The sequence below is a fragment of the Camarhynchus parvulus genome, chromosome 4A (assembly GCF_901933205.1).
Source record: "Camarhynchus parvulus chromosome 4A, STF_HiC, whole genome shotgun sequence".
Lineage (NCBI taxonomy): Eukaryota > Metazoa > Chordata > Aves > Passeriformes > Thraupidae > Camarhynchus > Camarhynchus parvulus.
Window position 1 is genome coordinate 5,934,801 of NC_044600.1, and position 22,107 is coordinate 5,956,907.

At 57.9% G+C, this 22,107-nt stretch overlaps 1 protein-coding gene across 7 annotated transcripts in view; it reads right to left on the minus strand.

Moving 5' to 3' along the window:
* Positions 1-703: 703 nt before the first annotated feature.
* STARD8 (StAR related lipid transfer domain containing 8) overlaps positions 704-22,107 on the minus strand; it is a 39,849-nt gene continuing 18,445 nt past the window's right edge. For 4 of the 7 annotated variants that reach the window (XM_030967797.1, XM_030967802.1, XM_030967803.1 and 1 more), the window contains 13 exons: positions 9,423-9,494; positions 8,115-8,196; positions 7,069-7,132; positions 5,414-6,780; positions 4,657-4,923; positions 4,036-4,195; positions 3,592-3,790; positions 3,263-3,473; positions 3,004-3,118; positions 2,508-2,723; positions 2,084-2,301; positions 1,318-1,494; positions 704-1,205 (listed from right to left, as the gene is read on the minus strand). In XM_030967797.1, coding sequence (XP_030823657.1) covers positions 1,088-1,205; positions 1,318-1,494; positions 2,084-2,301; positions 2,508-2,723; positions 3,004-3,118; positions 3,263-3,473; positions 3,592-3,790; positions 4,036-4,195; positions 4,657-4,923; positions 5,414-6,780; positions 7,069-7,132; positions 8,115-8,196; positions 9,423-9,494 — 3,266 coding nt within the window. In that variant the 3' untranslated portion in view covers positions 704-1,087. Of the gene's footprint in view, positions 1,206-1,317; positions 1,495-2,083; positions 2,302-2,507; positions 2,724-3,003; positions 3,119-3,262; positions 3,474-3,591; positions 3,791-4,035; positions 4,196-4,656; positions 4,924-5,413; positions 6,781-7,068; positions 7,133-8,114; positions 8,197-9,422; positions 9,495-10,959; positions 11,177-17,543; positions 17,699-22,107 lie in introns of those variants that run through there. The other 3 variants (XM_030967799.1, XM_030967800.1, XM_030967796.1) reach the window with 3 other exon arrangements.

Consider the following 22,107-nt stretch of genomic DNA (forward strand, 5'->3'; position numbering starts at 1 on the left):
GAACGACGTCTGGGAATTTGGGTCCCTGCCTGAATGGAGAAACCAGGTCATCTCCTGAGTGCTGACAGCTCCAGTGAACTGTTCCTTCATGAAGGTAAGAAGGGGTGGAAAGGGGAATGGATGTCTCTGCAGGAGTAGGTGGGCATGGGCCATGTGTAGGTGCCCAAAGAGGGGTGAATTCCAAACAACTGCCCCTCCAGCCATCCCAACTCCCTCTCCAGGTATGGCCCTCAATACTGAAGGCAGCATAAAGGGGGAGCTGGTCTGGGGAGTCTCTCCCCACCTCAATGCCTCTTTCCAGGCATTGCCCCTTCCCACCCAGGCACAGCTGCCCCAGGGCTCCAGAGTGTCCTGCCCCATGCAAATAATGGGTCAGCTGGTTGAGGATGGCCTTGGCTTGGAACATGGTCCATGCACCCCTCCTCTCAGTGACACCAAGTGCAGAGAGAGGGCTTTTAGCCAAGGAAGAGCAAGGCACGGGAGTACAGGGCTGCTTCTTCCACGCATTCAGCACCAATGCTGCAACAGGTTCTGTCTGCCCCTCGACAGGGGCTGGCACCTATGTATCTATCGGCAGCCCCCTCCTCCCAGAACAGCAGCCTCTTCCAGTACCCCACAGTGACTCCCTGGCTGTCCCCACCGGGTGACACCACACACACAGTCCCCTCCTCACTGCCCACCCTCACTTCCCACCCCTGCACTGCGACCTGCGGACACGGCCCCGCTTTCCCTGCTCGCTCCTCCCGCCTCACTCCACGCTCCTTCACCCCTGCTGCTGCTCCTGGCTTGTGTGGGGGCCCCAGCTCCTGCCACAGGCTGCATTCAGGGGTCACCCCATGGCCACTCTTTCCCTCTGCTCCCCCACTTCTCCTGTGGGACACCACGGCTTTTCCTCTGTGGCCACCCTGCCCTGCAGCACCTGGGCTGCGGCACGGGACTGCCCAGCCTGGGGTGAAAGGATGTTTATAAATATGTGCCTCTGTCTCCCTCCACGGGCACTGCACCACACCGTGCTTCCTGCTGAGAGCCCCAGTCCGGATCCAATGGCAAGTCCACGTCTGAAAGGACAGAGCATCTTCCTGGTGCCTCAAATCTTTGTCTCGGGGCCGATGGGACTCAGGGCTGGGAAGGAGTCTCGGATCCTCGCCAGCTCCATGGCACAGAGGTGGCCAAAGACCCTGTTATACCACTCGGGAGACCGACCCCTGGAGAAGAGAAGAGGCAGGAGGGGTGAGTGGGCAGGAGAGACCCTGGCAGTATCAGGAAGCAGCACATCCTGCTGCTGCTGCTCCACGCCCTCCCGGAGGATCCCGTTACCTGAGGTCAGCCCTGCAGATGTGAGTGACCCGGGAGCGGCCCATGGCGCCGGGCTCGATGAGGTACTGGGACGTCAGCACGATGGCCTTGACACCTCCCTCCACTGGCACCTTGTCGTGCTCCACCGAGAGGGAGCTGAGCAGGCAGGCTCCCCGTGGCAGGTCCGTGCGCCAGCGCCTGCGACACAGCAGCCGTGAGTGCCTGCCCACCGTGGGATCACACAGCGGGAGCCCCACACAGCCCAGGAAAGGAGGAGGAGATGGGGCTGGAGCAGAGGGGTGTAGGACCATGTCTCAGCAGGCTGTTTGGGTCCACTCTGGCTAGCTAGTGACCCAGCCCACACGGTCTTACATAGACGAAAGGAAAAGATCGAAAGCGCTCTTTTCCACGTGGGGACGGATGTCCTCTGTTTATTGACTTGCTAGGAGACACCTCAGACTCTGGTGACTCCCCACGCGAGAAAGAGGGCGTGGCCTGATGGCGGGAGACTTTTATACCCAGGGGAAATGGGGGGCAGAGGAGGAGGAGGACCACAACCAGTGGGATACCAGTTAGGAGTGGCAAGGGGAGGGGTAACCCAGGAAGAGACCACCAGGGGGTACTGAGGTGGGTGACAGAAAGACCACGTGATGGGGGAAGAACAAACCATGTGATATAACATCAACTATCCACTGCAATATAAGGACCACTCCATGCAAAACAACAACTAAATGAACTATTTAGTGCAATAGAACAGAGGGGATGTGCCCCACCGAGCCGCCCTCACCGGAGCACCATGCAGTCCCTGCGCGGGTGCGGGGCCATGCTGTCTGTCACGTAGTGGTACACCTCCATGTCCTTGTCCAGAGCCTCCACCACCCTGCTCTGCAGCAGGTCCTCGTCCCACAGGTGACGCTCCCGCAGCACCCGGTGCAGCACCGTGGCAGGAGGGGCCTCGACATCCGTGGAGACCTTCCACAGGCGCAGAGGGTTCCCGTCCCCAACCTGAGGGGACGAGGGGAGGGTCACACAGACTGTCCCACAGGACCCCCAGTGCTAGCCCCTGAGCAGCTTCACTGATGGCTCCCACTGCCATAGAGCAGCACAGTCCCATCTGCTGGCTAGTGAGGGGTGGGGCGGGACCTGCTCTGGCTGCTGGAGAGGTCACCCCATGCACATGTTCTCAAGCCCCTCCACAAAGTGGCATTTACCTTTTTGCAGGACAGCTCCGTGTTCAGGGGCCCTGGCGTGCTCAGCCATCCCTTGAATTTCTCTGACAACTCTTTGAGCAGGTTCTGGACACTCTGCTCAAAGTAGGAGTGTAAATCCTTGCTCTCCCCCTGACACACCAAGTCAGCCAGGGGGTGGGGATAAGCATCTGCAGCCATATAGGAGCTGCTCAGCTGCAGCAAGATGTCATGGGAGACCTGCAAGCCAAAGGCACACAGATGTTCAGTGAGGCAGAGAGATCCTGTGGGCACTTTGTGAGTGGTCCTGGACAGACAGAGAACCATAACTCATTCCTCAGGGAGTGGGGAGGATGGACATACAGCCTGCACCACCTCCTACCCCAGGACATAGCTGGGCTTGGCTCCAGGGCGAATGGCTGGTGGCTGCTGAACCACTGAGGTGGTTCAGGACCAGCACCTGCCAGCAAGGTCATGTCTCCCATGGGCAGCACTGGGCTGGGACACCATTGCCACCCACCTGGAAGAGCTTCTTGCAGTCGCTGATCATGTGGGAGAGCCCCTGCGTGGCAGCCATGTTCTCATTGAGGTCCTTCTGGTCTGGCTTCCCCATGGTGCCCCTCTTGTGTATGGCCCTGTGGGGGATCAGGTAGTGCTGGCACCGGTGGGCACCCCCTCATTTGTGTCACAGAGCAGAGCCAACAGCCCCCCCATGTGTCACCATTCCCCCTCCCACAGCAGGCAGGGAAGGAGCACTGGGCAGCTCAGCCAGCCCTTACCTGGGCGATGTGCTTTCCTTCTTGGACACATTGAGGTGGAAGATGGAGGGGGCCAGGCACACAGCCAGGTTCCCAGCCGTCATCTGGTTCTCCTCGGCCGAGGCGATGTCGCTCAGGAAGTAGAGCAGGGTCTGCAGCACCTCCCTGTTCTCGTCCGGCATGAGGATGATGGTGGCCTGCACCGCCTGCAGCCGCTGCTCCTTGGACACAACTGCGGGCATGGGGCGGCGTCAGCGGGGCGTCCCCATGGCCACCACCCATCCCCTGCATCCAAACAGAGGGACCCCTCCTCCCCAAAGCCCCCGAGGTGCCGCCAGGCCGGCCCTTACACTGGTAGATCTGCAGGAAGGTGTCGGTCAGCTTGCTGGTGAAGATGGGCTCGGGCAGGTCGCGGAAGTATTGCTTCAGCAGGTCGGCCACGTCGTACGCTGACTGGCCCGAGTAGTCCACGTGCTCAGGGCTGGTCTCGTTCATGTGCCGGAGCGCCTGGATCCGGGACTTCACTCCAGACTTGCGGAAAATGCCAACCTGCCAGAGCAGAGCGGGGGTGAGCGGGCACCGGCCTGGGTGGGCACCTGTGGGACAGGCAAAGACTCCCTCCCAAAGGGATCATCCCTGAACCCAGAGGAGACACTGAGTGAGGTATGGCCACAGGGATGGTGCTGGGTTCCCATGGACAATCCCACCCTCCTGCTTCAGCACACACCACAAGAGGTGAACAAAGGACCCCTAGAGCTGTTTTCCCCCCCAAATCCCAGCAGCCACGGCCTCACCTGGTCCAGGCACTGGCTGCGCAAGTAGCGCATGGCCTGTTGGATGCTCTGGGGCAGGGGCTGCCCCGTCCGCTGCACGTTGACGATGGGTGGCACCCCAAAAACCATCTTGTCCCTGTAGTCAGGGACTTTACTGCGCTTCATGAACTTGGGGACAGTCCTGCAGAGTGGGACAGAGAGACGTCAGTGCAATGATCGGTGTCCTCAGCACCTCCCCTCACAGAGGAGCAGGATCCTGGGAACACACACACATAAACACATTTCTGCAGTATTTGGAATACAAGCAAGGCAGTTTCCCAGCAGGAATGGCAGCACCTTTTATTAGGCTAAAATAATTTTGTTACTTGGCTATGAAAAGAAACCACTGTCCCACTCTCTTATGTTGCTGCAGCACTTTTAATGCCCCACAAATACGTGCAGCTCCCACAGCGGCAGATGATGCCAGGAGCTCCCTGGAAGCCCGGGTGATGCCAGGAGCCTGGGGCTCAGCTCTGGCTCACACTTGCCAAAGCAGCCAGCCCTTGGTTTAGCTTTTCCCCCTCCACACTCTGAAGATGCCCCAGGCTGGGGACACAGCACGAGCCCGTGGGCCCCTTCCTGGTCCCCCTTGCCCCAACTCACCACGTCCAGGCCTGCTTGTGGGGCACAGAGTACTTCTCCATGATGGCTGTGAGCCGGAGCAGGGAGCACTTCTGGAGCAGGTTGAGCTGGGCTGAGGACTGGCGGTTGATCTCCAGCGAGGCTGAGTTCAGGCTGGGCCGGTGCGAGTTCTGGAAGCTGTGCCAACGCAGCTTTCTGGGGACACACGGGACATTCCCAGCTGAAGAAACTCCCACTGCACTCCAGTCCTTCATGGTTACTGCCACATCACCCTCCAGCACAGCCAAACTGGGTGAGGAAAGCCAGAGAGCAAGAACCCCAGGGAGTACTGGCACAGGGGAGGCACGTACCCGCTGCGTTTACACTCGTTATTAATCAATGAAAACCCCTTTAATCGCGGGTCTGTGCAGGCACACAGGGCCGGCAGCGGTGGCAGCGGTGTCCTGCGGCCACCAGGGCGCACCCGCGCCCCGCGCTGCGCTGCCCTGCCCGCGCCGTGCGGCTCCGGCAGCGCTCCCCTCCCTCCCGCTCCTGCCTTCCGGGAGGAGCCGATCATCCAGCCCCCAAGAACGGGATCGGGCGCTGCTCCCCAGACCCACAGGCTGTGTACTCCTCCCTGCTGCAGCAGCCCCGACCCTGGGAGTGTTCACGGCCAGGCTGGACGGGGTTTGGAGCAGTATGGTCTGGTGGAAAGTGTCCCTGCCCATAGCGGAGGGGGTGGAACGAGATGGTCTCTATGGTCCCTTCCCACCCAAACCACCTCGGGATTCTGTGGTACCTGCAGGGTCTCGTGAGGGATGCTCCTACCCCCGAATCCCGGCGCTCCCGTGTCTCGATCTCTTCAGCCTCATTGAGGGAGTTCCCAGTGCTATCAAAGTCACTGGCAGAGGTGCCAACATCTGACATGGACTGTTCTTCGAAATGCAGGTTGGAGGGTTCCCCTCCCGAGTCCGACTCCTCCTCATCCTCCTCTTCGTCGCCCCCTTCCTCTCCATCCAGGCCAGGGGAGACGGCTTTACACCAGAGCTCCACCTTCTTCTGCAGCATCCCCATCTGCTGCAGGATGTCGTCGAGGTTCTTGAAGTCAACCTCCCCGTCCTTGCAGAAATCCTCGCTGCTGCCGAAGTCCGGCACGTTGTCGTAGACGCTGACGCGGCTGCCCAGGGAGCTGCAGGAGCCCCGGCGCCGGCGGGCGAAGCCCCTCGGGGAGGACGAGCCCTCCACGCTGCTGCCGCTGCCGCCCCCGCCCAGCCCCACGGCCGCGCTCCCGGCGCTCCAGTGCGTCAGGGAACTGCCGGCCAGGGGACACAAGCTCTCGATGGACAGGGATTTGGGGAAGGTGCCGGGCTTGTGGTCACAGGGGATATAGACCAGGCAATCGCCATGGCGAGCCCGGCGCTGGCACTCGGCAGCAGCCCAGGCACAGCCGGCGGCAGGGGCTGTGTCTGTGTCGTAATCCTCCAAATAAACTCCACCGCGTTTGGGGTCAGAGCTGCCCTTGGTGCCCCCGGGGCCGAGCAGGCGGTTAGTCCTGTATGATACCGAGAAGAAGTGTTTTTTGCTGTGGAAAGAGGCAGGTGTCCCTCTTTTAGAGGAGTTGGTCCGGGTGGCTGCAAGGTCCTCATCATCCTTCAGAGAGCCCCATCCTGGCGGGAGAGTGGCGCTGCTGTGCGGAGCCACCCTGCCGTCTGGGCTGGGTTTCTCCTTGTCCTTCCTCCGCAGGGACTCGATCCGCTTCAGGAAGCTTCGAGACCGTCGCTTCTTCAGCTTCTCCTTAGAGGTCTCTCCCTGGCCCGAGGGCTGCTCTGGGGCAGAGCCCTCGCTCTGGCTGCAGCTGGAGGCGGTGGCAGCGGCACGGAGGGGGGACAGGGGCTGGGATGGCACAGCTGCATTGCCCAGCGTGCCGCCCGTGCCACCCACGCTGCCCACACTGCCCGTGCTGTGCAGGGACGTGGCCTCGGGGTTGGTGCTGAGGTCTGTGAGGACGCTCTCACGGCTGGACACCGGGTGCATGGTGCAGCTCAGGGCCCCCGAGCCCTGGGACACGACATCGGCGGACCCCACCCGTGACCACCTTTTGCTGTCCCTCTGGTAGGACCACCGGGTGCTGATGGCAAAGTCGACTTCCTCCTCAGAGTCTTCATTCTGTGGGTGGTTGAGAACAGGGGATGATCAATCAGTTGGAGCCATTGAGGGTCAGCACATCCCCCCACCTCAGAGGGGCACAGCCACCAGCATGGCCCCAGGTGGGGAGGAGAGCAGCGTGGTCACCTCTTAAACCAGCTCAGGACCCCTTTGGCAGTGGAGGCCTCCAGGAGCCACTCTGTGCCCAGGGCAGTCCCAGAGCTCACCAGGACACTGCCCCCACATCGAGCACATGATCCCCTGCACCCCTCAGCCCCTCACCTGCCTCGAGCATCCAGGATGCTTTACCTGTTTACGCTGAAAGTGAACATCCAGCTTCATGGAGGCACAGGTGTTCAGGGTCATCAGCCTCCTGCAAGAAACAGAGTGGCTTTACCCTGGTCCCAGCCCCTGCCCCAACCACAGGGATGGCTTTGGCTTCTTTTGATTTTCCTGCCTTAGAGCCTTGGCTGTGCCTGTCACCTGCTGCTTTGAGTCCACAGTCAGAAGGACACCTGACTAACAAGGGGACAATGCCAGCAGATGGTAGCCCAAGCCAGGCAATGCCCATGCCAGCTGCTGTGGCAAGTGGGCAGGGGTGGTCTGCTCCAGGCTACTAAAGCAAAATCACCTCAGAAGCTCCTGTGCCCCAGATAGGGAATGACTAAAGGACCTGAAAGCTCAGAGAGGGAGGGACAGGCAGAGACCTCCCATCATCTCCTGCCTCACTGCACCCAGGAAATGGCACAGGGATCCCCTCCTGCGCAGCACAGCAGCCTCTCTGCTGGGAAACAAATAGGAAACAGACCCTGTTCCTGCCTCTGCTCTGCTCTGGGTGGGAGGGACGGCACGGAGCCAGCACAGGGACATGGCTGTGATGATGTGTCCTGAGAGCCAAGGCAGGGCTGAGTCACAGCACTGAGTGACACACAGCCCATCCAGACTGACCATCGGTCAGTGCCCCGCTGTGGGTGCCAGCTCTGGTGTGCTCTGAGTCCCCCCACGCTGCTCTCTGCACTCCAGCCCTGCACAGCTCCCAAACCTGCAGCTGCAGCAGCGCCGTGCCCAGGTGGAAACTGGGCTGGGCTGCATTGCCCAGTACTGGGACAACCAGCATCACATGGAGCAGAGAAACCTCCTGTTTCCCTGGAACCCCCCAACACCAGCAATGTTCCCTGATCTAACCACTGAGCCCTCACTACAGAGGGAGTGACAGCGCTGGAGCGGGCTCTGGGCCCAGCCAAGGTCAAGGCAGGCACCCTATAAGCCCACCACCCCATCAGCCTGGGCTGCTGTCCTTGTCTGTGCCACATCCCCCTGCTGATTCCATGTGAGGGGGAGCAAGGGAGCATTACCTGCACAGGGATTTGAGGGAATCCTGGTCCAGGAAGCTGTGGTCCTTCTTCACAGCACTGATGTCAAGAGGGAATGACGACTCTGGGGAAGGAAGTGACATCAGTGGCAGATCCCAAGCCAGCTGCTCCATCAGGGACAAAGGACAGCAGTGGGCATGGGAAGAGGAGGAAAGGCTGAAGTGGCTGGAGATGACCGGGAGGTGGGGCATGCCCAGGGTCTCTGGGCACGGTTCTTCCCAGGTATGTTAGGTGAGGGTGATAAGACACCTCCATTCAGTTCCCTGCTCATCCCTGAGCACAGACAGCTCTGCTGGGATCGTGCATGTGGGACCTGGACCTTCAGCCCCCAGGGTCTCTATCCATCTGTCTGTGAAGCCATGGAGTGTGATCACCACGGGAAGGGAAACAGAGGGAAACACTTGGAGGATGTGGGAAGTTCTGTGGCCAGAGGCTGGAGAAGGGTTGGTTGATTCACAGACTGCAGCACCAGCACCGCTCCTCGCTGCCCAGCTGTGAGCACTGTCTGGGGCCAGCACCTGGGGCTGGGCATCCCGGCAGGAACACGTGTGGCCTGCCCCCCAAAATAGGCACTGGCAGCAAACAGGCTGCTCATGAAGCCATCACGGGGGATGTGCTGCAGGGGGCGGGGGAAGTGCCCGGCCGAACAATGGCCCTGGCTTCGGCCGCCCCAGCCCCGCTTCCCGCTATTGTCCGGCAGGACGGGCCCGGCTGCGGCCGCCGCTGCTCGCACCGCCGGGACCAGCATCCCCCCGGGGCTTCCAAGCACACACAGCTGAGCTCTGTGAGCCACACCACAGCCACCCTGCCACCGCCCGGGGCGCCTGGCACAGGAGCTGGGAGTGGGACCATGTCTGATCCAGGCTGAGCGCTCAGAACAGGCTGGAGCAGGGCAGGGGTTGCGGGAGTGGGGAGGGATGGAAGGAGGGAGAACACGCTCGCTCTCCACGTTACCTCCACTATGCTCCCACCCACGGCAAACACTCCCTGAACCACTTCAGAGCTGATGGCTCTCCAAAGCCTGGCTGCCCATGGCCAAAGCAGCCGCCCCAGGATTCCTCAGAGCCCTGCCTGAAGGGGAAAAGTTCAGGAATGCAGGGAAGTTAACTGGCGGGTTATCCAGGCCGTGGCCAAGGGCTCAAAGTGTAACAAACAATCATATAATCAGTAAGCAATCCCCTCCTCTCCCTGGAGCTGTGGGCGCTGTCCCTGCAGCCCCCCTTGGAATCTGGCTGAGATAGAGGCTCTGGGCAGGTACAGAGCAAGGTCAGGGCAGGAGGCAGCTCTCACCTTCGTACAGCTGGGCATACTGGGGGAACCCCGCTGCCCGCAGCCAGTCACACGCTTTCTTGGCTTCAATTTCTGTAAGAAAGCAAAGAACCAGCCTGAGCATCCTGCAGCAGCAACGCCCTGAGAACACAGCCCACACCCCCAGAGTCCTGACAGCAAGCCAATGTTCCATGTGCACAGAGCAGAGATGTGTGGCTGCAGAGCCAGGGGGCCTGGGCAGACACAGTTCAGCTGCAGCTCTCTGCCAGCACTGGGCAAAGAGCAGGAGGTGACAGTGATGCCACCTGAATGACAGGGCCACAAGATGCAGTTTTAACCTTCTGATGAAACGTTTTGTTTCTGAACCCTCCAAACCAAACACAGTTCTCGGCCAGGCAGGAGAGGAAGATCTTTCTTTGTAATCATCAGTTCAGAGATCATCAAAGCTCAGCGTTGATCACTTCTGCAAACATCCCTGAGCAAAGGCTGCCAAAGAAACCCTTCCTCCCCACCTCCTTCCCATCACCCAGCCTTCTCCACCTCTTCTTTCAAGCTGGTGTTCATCCCAGTCAGCACCAAATCCCTGGTGGGGCTCTTCACCCCTTGCCCAGCTGGTTCCCACCCCTCACAAAGGGATCAGCCATCGCCCAGATGAGCCCATTCAGCAGCCAGCAGTATTTCCTGGGAAATTCCTCCAGTTTAGAGAAACTGAGGGAAAACAGCCCCGAGCTCCCGCAGGCACAGCGAGTCATTGCCAAGTGTCAGCACCCATTGGCCCGATGACATTTCTGCTGCTGAGGGTGACAACATCTGACCTCAGGGGTAGAAAATGCCTTGGCAGCCTCAGGGTCTGATCTGTCCCTGCTGGAGGCACACGGCGGGCTGAGGCCAGACCCACCCAGCACTGGAATACCCTGATTCCATCCCCATCCGCCCACTGCCTCAGCCCAGAGCTCTGGCTACAGTTTGCATTCCCAATTCCAGACTTACAGAAGCAAAAAAAAAAAGTTCCAAATAAGCAGCTCAGTTCAGGACAGGACTAAGCCAAAGCCCTGGACCCAAATACTTGGCAAGTTTTGGGAAGAAGTTTTGGAATGAGCATCTGGATCCGGGTCCAAACCACACAGCTGTCATTAAACATGCCATGAGTCCTGCCAAAGCCCAGGGCTGACCCCTCCTGCCCCCAACAGGGCTCTGACCCAGCAATCCCAGTGGAGAACTCAACCCCGGAGCCATCCTGGGTCAGCTGCTCCATGTGGAGCACCACATCCCTCCCAAGGAACTCAGCACCCCACAAGGAGAACACCCCATGGCTGCATCTCTCCATCAGGAGGACACCAAGCCTGGTAGTCCCTGGGAATGCTCTCTGGCCATGTCAGCTCTGGAAGCAGATCCCTCCTGCAGTGGGCAGGACCCAGGGACAGGCACTTCCCAAAGCCCCTGCCAGTTCCCACCGCTGCCTGACTCTGCTCCCAGTGGGAATTCCATGGGAGCAATCCCAACCAGGGACTGCAGCTCCGTGTGCCCCAAGCCATGAGCAAAACCAGCAATGTCCCACCTGTGCCACGGATGCTGCTCCAGGGACGGGTCTGGCGGAGGGCAGCAGGAGCAGGGCCCTGGCTGAGCTTACCCCTGCCCACAGCGGGGCTCAGCTGGTACCAGAGCATGGCTGGGGCCACACCAGAGCCTGGTGACACCCAGTGTGACCACGGCCACCCCAGCCAGAGCCCAGGGCTGCAGCAGGATGCTCTCTCCGTGCAGGACTGGGCTCAGCCTCCCATCACCGTGGTGGAAATGCGGAGTCAGAGCACGACATTTCCTTCCCTCCTCCACCCTCCCCACGCAGGGCTGGCAGGGGGCCAGGGCCCCAAACCTCCACCCCTCCTGTCCTCTCCAGCAGCCAGCTCCGAGACTCTGCCTGCTCTGACAAGTCCTGCATCCCCCCAGAGCCCCTCCAGCAGGGAGAAGCCCCTTAGAGCAGGGGGATGTTTGACCAGCCCAGGCTGAGCTCTCCTGATGTAGAAGTGCTGTCACAGAAAAGGTTTCCAAGTATCCTGTCCCAGAGGGAGCCAGCAGCCAGCTTCCTCCTCTTCCTGCCCTTCCCATGGACGTGCTTTCCCAGGGAAGTGCAGGAAAGGCCGGGCAGGCAAACACTCCTGCCGTGGGATGCTGGGCACAGGGTCACCCATTCCAGCCGGGTTCCCAGCCCTCCCTGTCACCTCTCAGGAGCCTCACTGTCGGGCAGGGTGATGGGGCCCGAGCCCAGCACACATCCCTGGCTGCAGCCTCCACTGGGAATGCAGCCTGAGCCCAGGGATTGCTGCCCAGAGACCCTCCACCCTCCACCCCGCTCAACCTGAGCCCCAGGCAGCAGTGACAGAAATGGGTTGCCAACATCTCAAGATACCAGGATTCCCTGATGTCTAATGCAGGCTCATCAAGCACTACATCCACTCTCAGCAGGGCACAAAGAGGGTCTCCATGCCTCCACTGGTCAGCAAATAATTTCCAGGAGCTTACAGCAACTCAATATCTTATAGCAACTCAATATCTTTGAGATCTGCGGTTTAAATAGTGCAGAAATCATCCCACTCCAGTTGCATAGCAGGAGGAGCTGGCAGAGGGTAGAGGCAGAGTCCATGCATCCCTGAGAAACAAGGGGATAAATCCCACCAGCTTCCTGACTGCAGGCAGGGAAGGCAGACCAGCAGCCCCGTTATGTTTCATGTTCCAAAGGAAGCTCTCCATGGGAGATGAGCCCTCAGGAAATGCCTGGACAACCCCATGGGGAAACCAGCACCAACACCTTCAGTGGAAAAAGCTCCCAGTGGTGCACCATCCTATGGGCCACCAGAGAATCCTCCCCCAGCAAAGCCTCTGCCCTTGTCCAGCAGCTGCTGAGGCTGGATGGTGCTTCCCAAGGAAAAGGTTTCCACAGTAGTTCTCCCATGCCACGCACCCAGCAAGGGGCAGAGATGTAAACCAAGCACCACCACGGTCCATCAGAAACCCCCCAAGTGGGTCCAGACCCCCCAGCCTGACCTCCCAACACCCCCAGGAAGGGGTGGAAATCAAAAATGAAGGAAGAGAAGATGTTCTGATTGTTCCAGAAGAAAAGGATGAAAACCAACACTGAAGTGGAGAAAAAAGGACAAAGTTTCCCAATCCCTTTCTTGCAGTGACTGCACTGTGGCATTTTCCTGGGGCAGCACTGGTGACTCTGGCAGGAATGGCTCCTGGCTGTGAGTGTCTGGAGCCTGATATTTCTCTCTCAAGTGCTTTTGGTGCTCCATCCACCCACTCTGGAACAGGCGTGAACCAGGAAAAAAGGGAAAAGCCCAGGGCATTCCATAAAAGCTCTAAAATAAGCAACCTGGAACACTGGAGGCCAGCAGAATTACAGGCAGGAAAGCCACTTCCCAGAACCCCAGCTCTGCACTTTAACAATCAAAACTGACAAGAAGTCCCAGGCCAGGCTCTCAGCTTCCCACAGCAAGGTTCCAAATCCCCATAAAACGTCCCACACAGCCAATTAGCATGTGAGGAGAAAACCCCACCACAAAATTGCTCACATGTTACCTCATGGAAAGCTGGAAGCAGCTGCCTGGCACTGCGGGGGAAGCTTCAGCCCCAGCACCAAGGGGAGAAAATTGCTCTTTTTCCTTTCGTGTTGGTGTGATTTCTTTCCATCCTGCCTGAAAGTAAAACTGCCTACAACAGGGACTTTCCTTCCCAGCTATAAGCAGAAGTTTCTTGCCTGCCTTTTACAGGAATGACAGGAAGTCCCAACTCCTCTCCTGAACCAGGGGGATGTGCCCTCACTGCTTGAGAACATGAGGAGCTGAATGGGGTGTCCCATGGGAAAGGTGTATGCTACCAGGGACAGAGGGACTGACTCTGCCTGGAGAAATCAGAGCTGCCTTCCTGAGCAGGGCATCTCTCCCACAGCAGCCAAGGGCCAATCCTAGACCCTCCCAGGGGGGTTTGGAGGAAGCCCCCATGGTTCCACAGCTGGAACTCACTGCCCACCCAGCTGGGCTCTTGGGGCAGGGGGCACACAGAGCTCCACACTGCCAGCCACGGGCACCTCCTGCTTCCAGCTGCCAGCTCCACTCAGCAGAGGGCAGAGATTTTGGAGCTGCCAGCACAGACATGGACAGGGCACATGGACAGGAATGAGGAATGCTCTTGGATGTTCTCCCAGACACGGCGCGTTTCCATAATTAACCTTCACACAGTAAATAGGTCCCACAAGCTTTGGGAACTGCTCCTTGCTATGTCACCAATCAGGAATTGCTCAAATGCCTCCTTCACCTCCAGCCCTGAAATGTCTGCTCCAAGGGCATTGCTGCCAGGAGATGGCACCTGGCAGGAGGGATGGCAGAAGAGCCCTCTGCCACCCCCAGAGAGCTGCTGGGAACATGAACGCGAGGGACATCCAGGGGTAAAAATGATCCTAGAGGTTGCACAGGAATTGCTGGATGGTGTCCGTGGGTACTGGCTGGTACAACCCACACAGGAACCCCTCTGGCCACCACAGGGCAGGGGGACTGTGGTTGTTGGGTGTCTGGATCAGATCTGGATCACAATCCCTGCAGGCTGGGCACAGAGACCCCCAGCAGCACCATCAGAGCCCCCCAGAGCTCTCCCCTGCCTTATCTCTGCCCACTCATCCCTCCGCTGGGCTCCAGAGCTGCGTGTGACCACCCTTATCAGCTGAATGTGGTAGCTCTCATTTCCTCCCCTCAAACGAACCCAACAGCAGCCTCAGGTCTGGTTTACTCAGCCCTTCACGCCCACAGTGTGCAGAGCTTTGTGCTGCACCACGCAGGAGTGCGGGCACCAGGAAACCGAGGTGAGGCTGCAGCACTCGTCCACCCAAAAGGAGGCACCTGGGAGAGGGGCCCAGCCTGCTCAGAGAACACCTCTGCTTCCTCAAACAACACTCAGAACAACATAAATTCAGGTCTGCAGCCAGTGCTGTCTTTAGTAAAGATGAGAAGGAAGCACTGAAGCAGACATATTGGCCACAAGAAATGACGTGTAGGATTATGGAATCATGGAATGGTTTAAGCTGGGAAAGCTGTTTAAGATCTTCGAGTCCAGCACTGCCAAGGACACCACTAACCCAAGTCCCTTCTTCACACCAAAACATCTTCACAGACCCCACAGGGCAGGGCTGAACATGGGATGCACAGAAGGACTGAGTGCTCTGGGACATGCCATCTGATGGACACTGGCAGCAGGACACAGTGAAGTGGCAGAGACCAAGTCAGTGTCCCCTGGCACTGCTGTGATGGCTACGGGAGTGTCCTACATCACATTACAGATTCCTGCTCCTCCAGGCAGCTCCTCAGAGTCTTGTAGCCCCTTGAGCCTACAGGACACCTCCTCCCAGCAGCTCCAGAGCACTCGGGAGCAGGAGCTCTGCACGTCCCACTGCTCTGGCTGCAGCTGCAGAGCAGATGTCTGGGGGGAGCAAGGGATGGAAAAAGAGAGGAACAGAAACAAAGGACCAGGAAGGTGAGGACCCTGATGCGTCCTTGCCTCCCACACCTGCATTTCTGCAGCTGCTCTGACCCCAGAGGAACAACAGAGAGGGCAGGACTGTCCCACTGTGCTGGGAGCACACAGCAGCAGCCCACCACGCCTGAGGGCAAGCCCAACATGGTGGGAACCTGGGGTTCCATCTCTGAAAAGGCAATGGCAAAGCAAGCTCAGAGCAAAGAGAATCTCTGGCTCCAGCTCATCCTGTGCAGAAGGTCTATCAGTGCCAGCACAGCCACCAGCCACCTTTGCCAGATCCAGGCTTGGGGTGAAGTTTCTTCCTTCTCTTTGGTGTTTGGTGAAGCCAGAAAGGAAAATCCAGAAGAGAATCCCAGAATAGTTTGGGTTGGAAGGGACCTTGGTGATTACTCATTCTGGCCCTCTGCCATGGGCAGGGACACCTTCTACAACCCCAGGTTGCTCCAAGCCTCATCCAACCTGACCTAGAACAGTCATGAGGCATCCACAAGGAGCCAGATGAGAACAGCTACTTGGATCCTGAAGAAAATCAATCTGTCTTGCCCATCCTGTAGTCCACCCTTTCTAAAATTGCACTGTTTTCCTGTTGGCCATCCCATGGACCTCACACGCCCTTTGTTTGGACAAGCGGACGCCGTCGGTCCGAGGGCAGCCAGCAGTGCTGGAGCTTTGGCATCCATCACCCACCACAGGTACCAGCCAGGCTGCTCCTCCCAGTGAGGAGGATCACATCTCACTTTTCTTTAGATGGACAACAGCAAAAGTTTTCCAGTTTTCCAGTTTTCACCACCTGGAAGAGCGTTAAACCCAGCATGGACTGAGGTCAGCGTCCAGAGTACTGCACGAGACCCAACCCCAGCCACCACCAAAGGCCAAGGAAGGCCAAGCCAAAGGAAAACACCAACAGTTCTGCTAAAAAAACAGAACCAGCAGCAGTTCTGGCTCTGCCAGGAGTTCCAATCACCCACTGGAGCATTTGTATCTCCCATGGATGTGACCTGCTGCAGCTGCTCTCCTGCTTCCCACGCCGAGGAACAACCTCCAGCTCCTGCTGCTAAATCCAGGCACTAAAGAACAGTTATTTCCTTAATACACGAGGGAATGCCCTCCTACTTTTATGCATTTATTTAGCATAAACACGTGTGTTACCAGAGGAACCCATGGAGCAGAATTCCCTTGTGGTCTTGCTGCAGCTTTTTCCATGTTGTACAGAATCACAAACCCATCCCATTGCTGGCTGAAGAATGCTCAGGTTCCAGCAGCTTTGGTGGGAGCCCTACATGTCCCCAGGGACAGGGAGCCCAAACCACAGCTGTCACACCCAGCCAGTAGCCACTGCCACAGCCCTGGCATGGGCACGAGCCCTTGCAGCAAGGAACAGGCACTGAATTCCCAGCAGAGCCATGAATGGTTAGTTTAGGGCTCTCTTCTTCCCTTTCGCAATACAAAAATAACCCCAAATCAAGTATTTCCCAGCTCAGCACATGATCCTTCCTCCTTCCCCACCAGACTCAGCTTTGGTTTATCAACTGATCCCTGCGGCCCAGGGGGAAGTACAGGTGCCTGCATGTGCTCCTTGCTAAACTCCTGAAATCCCAGAAAAATCTGCAAAATCCAGGAGTTTAGCCCCAAGGAGTCCTGGATGTGCAGCTGAGCACAAGGCCCCCCTCAGCCCACGGGGTGCAGGCTCAGAACCCCTGTCCATGCAGAGACCCCCTCCAGCACTGCCCCAGATCAAGGCATAACCTAAACTCCAAAAACACAGCCAAGGGACATTTCTCAGGGGGACACGGGTCTGTGTGCCCAGGGGAAGGACTGTCACCAGCTCCCAGGTCTCTCCCATCAGGACCCCCTTCTGCTGCACCCCACGCCCACGGGCACCGCTTGGGGTATTTCCACCTCCACCCCACAGCTCCAAACTCCGTTTTTTTTCTCATTCCTTCTTCTGGAAACTGCTTTTAAATCAGTGAATTGGTGTCAGCAGATGATGCCACATCCCAGAGCACGGCTGGCACCAGCACCATGGCACCCCTGGCCATGCCTGCCAGGGCCGGGGGGGTTCGGGCTCACACGAAAGGATTTTGGCTCGGGAAACAACCGGAGATCAGGAGGAGCGCTCCCACCGGCTTGGCTGGCTCTGGCAGAAATAAACCCAAATATTGCCAGGGCTGCAGCTCCAGTGGGGAGCAGGATGGGTGAGGAGAAGCTCTGGCGCTGTGACTGAGGCCAGCCCGTGCTGTGTCACCACCACCGCCGCTCGCATCCCTGCCCCGCTCAGCCGCATCCCCGGTCCCAGCAAGGCACAGGGCTCCTGCACAGCCCCGCTCCGGGCACGGGAAAAAACGGGGAAGGAAATTCTGGTTTTCGAGAAAAGACTTAAAAAAAAAACCTCCCCAACAATTTTAACAACAACACAAGCGACACCTCTGAACCCTGCGCTCGCCCCCGCTGCGTAAAAGCCGGAGCAAACCGCCCTGCTGCACAGGAAACGCTGCTTCCAAGAAATCTCTAACAAGAAAAAAAGGTCATTTTAGAGCCTTTCCCACCTCCCCCGAGAGCGTTTGCTGGCTGGAGCCTCCCAATCCAAACACAGAGCCGGGGCACGAGCAGACTCACCATGGCAGGAGCTGTTAATCCCGGCTTTGTTCATTGGAACCCGTGGATTAAACGCAGAAAAAAAATATCAGCATGACCCCCCCAGCCTCCTTCACGCCCTCCTCGGCCACCCAGCACTGTCCAGCGGCGGCAAGAGACCTTCCATGGCAGAGATGCAGGGCTGTGCCGAGCCGTGCCGAGCCGAGCCGTGTCCCCGGCAAACAGGACACGCCGGCCCCGCAGGGCTGAGCGCCACGGCGGGGGTGGGAGCGCCGGGAGGGCTCCATCCGGCACCGCTCCCAGCCCCGCCGTCCTGCCCAGCCCAGCACGGACCCGTCCTGCCCGGCTCGGCACCCCGGGGCCGCCAGGTGAGCCGCAGCTTCCCGTGCCAAGCCGAGAAATAAAGGGTTAAGGGCGAAGCGTCCCGCACAGTCTGTCCTGCCTGGCAGGACACCGGGATGGACACCCCAAAACCCCCTCTCATCATCAGACTGGCCACCCTCATCATCATCAAACCAGAGCTGTGAGCCTCAGCTGAGGCTCCTCTTGGAGCAGGACAACAGGAGCTGCCAGCAGGTTCTGCGTGCCAGGGATGGGAAAAGTGACAGCCAAGGCTGGATCAGCATAAATTTCCCAGTCCCTCAAGATATCAAAGAGGGGAAAAAGCTCAAAAAGATGGTTGAGGGATAAGAACAGCAGTTCTTGAGTTCTTTGCAATGTGAGATATCCAGATTAAATCACCCAATTCCCTACAAATTTACAGTTTGTGCTGAGCCCAGTGTGCTCCACCTGCCCTGGGAATGTTTCTTCTCCATGCAGCAGGAGTCTGCTCACCTCTCAGCCCAAGCAGAGGGGTCAGCACAGTCCAAGCAAGAAGCTGTGGCTGACACGGGATTAGTCTCTGCAATGAAAACCACATTCTGTGTGCCTGCACTTCCCAAACCAGAGCTCTGGCATAAATCATTCCCAGAATGAGCTGAGCATCATCTCCCCTTGCTTCTGATTCCCGGTGAGTATCACCATAGGTCTCTTATCCCTACCCAGGGATACAGCACTGGAAAACATCCCATCTGCCCTCAGCACATGGTCTACACTTTTTTCTTCATCTCCCAACTGGAAGGAGATGATGTTGGGGCTGGAGTTGAAACTCAAGGCTGCCCATTCCTTATGGAGCTAGCAGGAGGTGCCAGGACAGCAGGACAATGGCATTTCGAAGAAGTCTTAGAGGATGCCACAGTTTTCCAAAGAGACAAAGGAACATTTCAAAAAAATACAGAAGTCTCCTTTCCAGGAATGTGGGGAATGTCAGGGAATATTATAAAACAGGATGCAAAACCTGGCCTCAAGCAATATTAGAGACTCTTACGCTGCTCTGCCAGGCAAGATGCTGAATCCCAATGGAAGATAATTCAGGGGAATGGCAGAGTCAGCTTACATGGTCCCATCCATCTGCCTCCCACCAGAGAATCCAGCACAGGTCTGGTGGGCCCCTTCCCACAGCCAAGCCCACCCTGCACCCGGGCATAGACCAAACCAGGGTCCTTTATGTAAAAAACAGCATTTCTGAGGAGCCAAGGCAAGCAAAGCCTTGTGGCACACAGAGGAGAGCCGTGGATCAGGAAGGATCCCAGGATGCACAAAGGGATCTGGGCTGCTCCGTGGCTAAAAGACGATCCCAAATCGAAGATCTTTGCTGTAAGTCAGGTGGAACACGTCCCAGACATGGTTCAAACAACTCCTCTTCAATTTGGTTAATTAACCAAGCACTTCCCAGCCTTCTGAGGGATTTCCAGGAGCTCACACCCTGGCACAGCCATTCCCGCTCACGGGAAGTTATGACGCCGAGCACACCGGAGCCAGAGTGGTGGCTGCCAACAGCAGGGTCAGGAGCAGAGGAACAGCTCCTGGGGTCAGGAGAAGGAGAAGCCCAGGGGTCAGCAGGCAGCAGGAAGCCCCAGTTCCACACATCAACCACTTGCAGTAGGAAGCAGAGGCCAGTTACTGGCAGAGCAGTGCCTTTGGCAGGAATGGGCATGTTTGTTCCAGCTTCCCTTCCATGTGAAAGCCCCTCTGTAAGGAAAAGGTTTGTCACAGCAAGGCCCACTTGGGTTTTTTTGTCTGGGCCTGACTGCACAATGGCCTCGCTGGTGCTCACAGCTGGGCATGGTGAGGATGGGGCTGCTCGTGGCTGACAGATCTCCTCCTGATGGTGGGCTGATGCCAGGGCTGGCAAAGGCTCCAGCCTGTTCAGAGCTTCCCAGGGGTGATACTAAGAACACTTTGCCCTCAAAATAGTCATTCTGGAATAGCCACTGCTTTCACACAGGGAGGAACCTCCCCAGCCAAACCCCCACCACAGCAGCTGTGCATGGCAGGGGAGCCATCCCCAGCAGTCAGGGCTGTGTCTTTCAGAACAGCACTCTAAAATGCTCGTCTTTCTCCAAGCAAACATTCCCTTCCAGTCCCAGCAGTGTGCAGCAGTTGCCCCACTGGTGTTTCTGAGGAAGCCTTTGCCTCAGCAGAGCTCTCCCCCCGTGCTGCTGGCTGACATGTTTGTGGTCAATCAATCAGCTCATACCCTTCTAGAACTTTATCCATCGAATTTTATGATTAATTTTTGACTCAAATGCGAGTTTTCAGAAGGGACCCAAAGCCCCAACACACCTCAGCATCTCCGAGGATGAGCAGCACCTGCCCCCAGCTCCATCCAAAACAGCTGGTGCCTTGACTTGCCCAAAATCCCAGTCCCAGTGCCTGGACCCGTGGCTGCTCACCCAGCACTGCCTCACTGAGCCATGCCCACAAGGCCAGCCATGCTCCAGTGCCCTGCCTGGCATGTGACAGGTGACACTGAGCCGTGACCGCCGCTCGCAAGGACGCGCTGCTCTTCCCGCCGGCTGCTCACCCAGTGCTTCATTCCCACCTGCCCACAGCACTGTGGGGTGGCACAAGGTCCCTGCAGCCTGAGAGCACCTGCAGGGCTGCAGGAGCTGATCTTGGCTCTCCTCGGTCTCCAGAGCATTCCCAGAGAGGGGTGGGATATGGCATCTCCTCCCCCTTCCACGGCAGAACACCCCCGTGCCCATCCCCACCCAGGAGCTGGGCAGAGCTGGAGATGAGCTGAAGGGGAGCAGTGCTGGAACAACAGGGAAAGCACTGACAAAGCCACCACTCCATGCCACTGAGGCTGAGGAGCCTGGCCAAGAAACACAAATGCTCAATAATCCATGGAACCCAGTCTAACACATCTTCCATGCTGCCAGGGGCCCTTCACGGCTCAGTCCCTGCTCAAGGAGCAGCATGAGAGCAGGAAAATCCCAGGTGAAGCAGCTGGGCAGGTGAGTGACTGCCAGCACAGCCAGAGAACAGCCCAGGAACAGCCAAGATCTCCGTGGGTGCTGGCATTAAGGAGAGAATGGGATCTCTGAAGATTTGAGTTCCATCCTGAGCCAGCACTGAGCACTCAGGGGGATGTGGCCCTGCCCAGACAGATGTTCTTAACTCACAAAGTTTCCTTCTGTCCTCAGAGACCATTGATAAAATATCAGTGAACCTTATCAAACACCAATCATTGAAACTCCTGACCTCACTATCAATGTCTTCTCCAACTGCTGTGGCCAAAGAAACAGAGACACAAGGCTCCTTCCCCAGGACCCTGCCTGGGGGACCCCAGCCCAACCCTCAGAGCAAAAATTGACACCCAAAGCAGGGAGGGAGCAGGGGCTGAGGTGGGGGCGGCCACAAAGTGACTTTGCTTTGCTGAGAAGGGCAGGAAGGAAAAGCGTCAACCTGCGAGCTCAGCCAAGGGTCCAGCACTGCTTCCTGCCCCGGTTCTGCAGAGAACCTCATTAATGAGCCAACAGCTGCAGCTCCCCAGCCCCTAACAGTGTTCACAGAAACAAAAAATTAATGAAAAAACAATCCCTGCTGCTCGAGCAGGTGGGAAGGCTGTGGAGAGCAGGAGAAGAGAGGCACCCTCACAGCCCAAGCTCCAGGGACAGCGTGATCCCCACCAGGCTTCCTCAGTCAGAGGAAGAGCTTTGGGCACACCCAGCTCCTCTCAAAGCAGCCTCTGCCGGTGGGGAAGGACATCCACCCAAAACTCACCAGGTCCCAGCCTGCTCCTGCTGCACCTCCCTGTGCCTGGGATCCTGCAGGAGCCAGAGCTGGCTGGAGCTGCAGGACACTCACCCAAGGTCACCTGGCAGTGCCCAGGGGGAACATGGAGCACAAAAGTGCAGCTCACCAGCAAATCTGACTGTTACCACTGCTTTAATCACACAGCACCACAGGAATCACAGAATCATTGACTAAAGGACGGTTTAGTTTGGAAGGGACCTTTCAGCTCATCCAGTTCCAACCCCTGCCATAAGCAGGGACACCTTCCACCAGACCAGGTTACTCCAAACCTCATCCAACCTGGCTTTGGACACTTCCAGGGATGGGGCAGCCACAGCTTCTCTGGGCAACTTGTGCCAGGGCCTCAGCACCCTCAGAGGAAAGAATTTCTTCCCAGTGCCTCAGCAGCACCTGAGGGTCACCTCTGAACCCTCTCTTTGCATTTAAACACTAAAAAAAAAAAAAA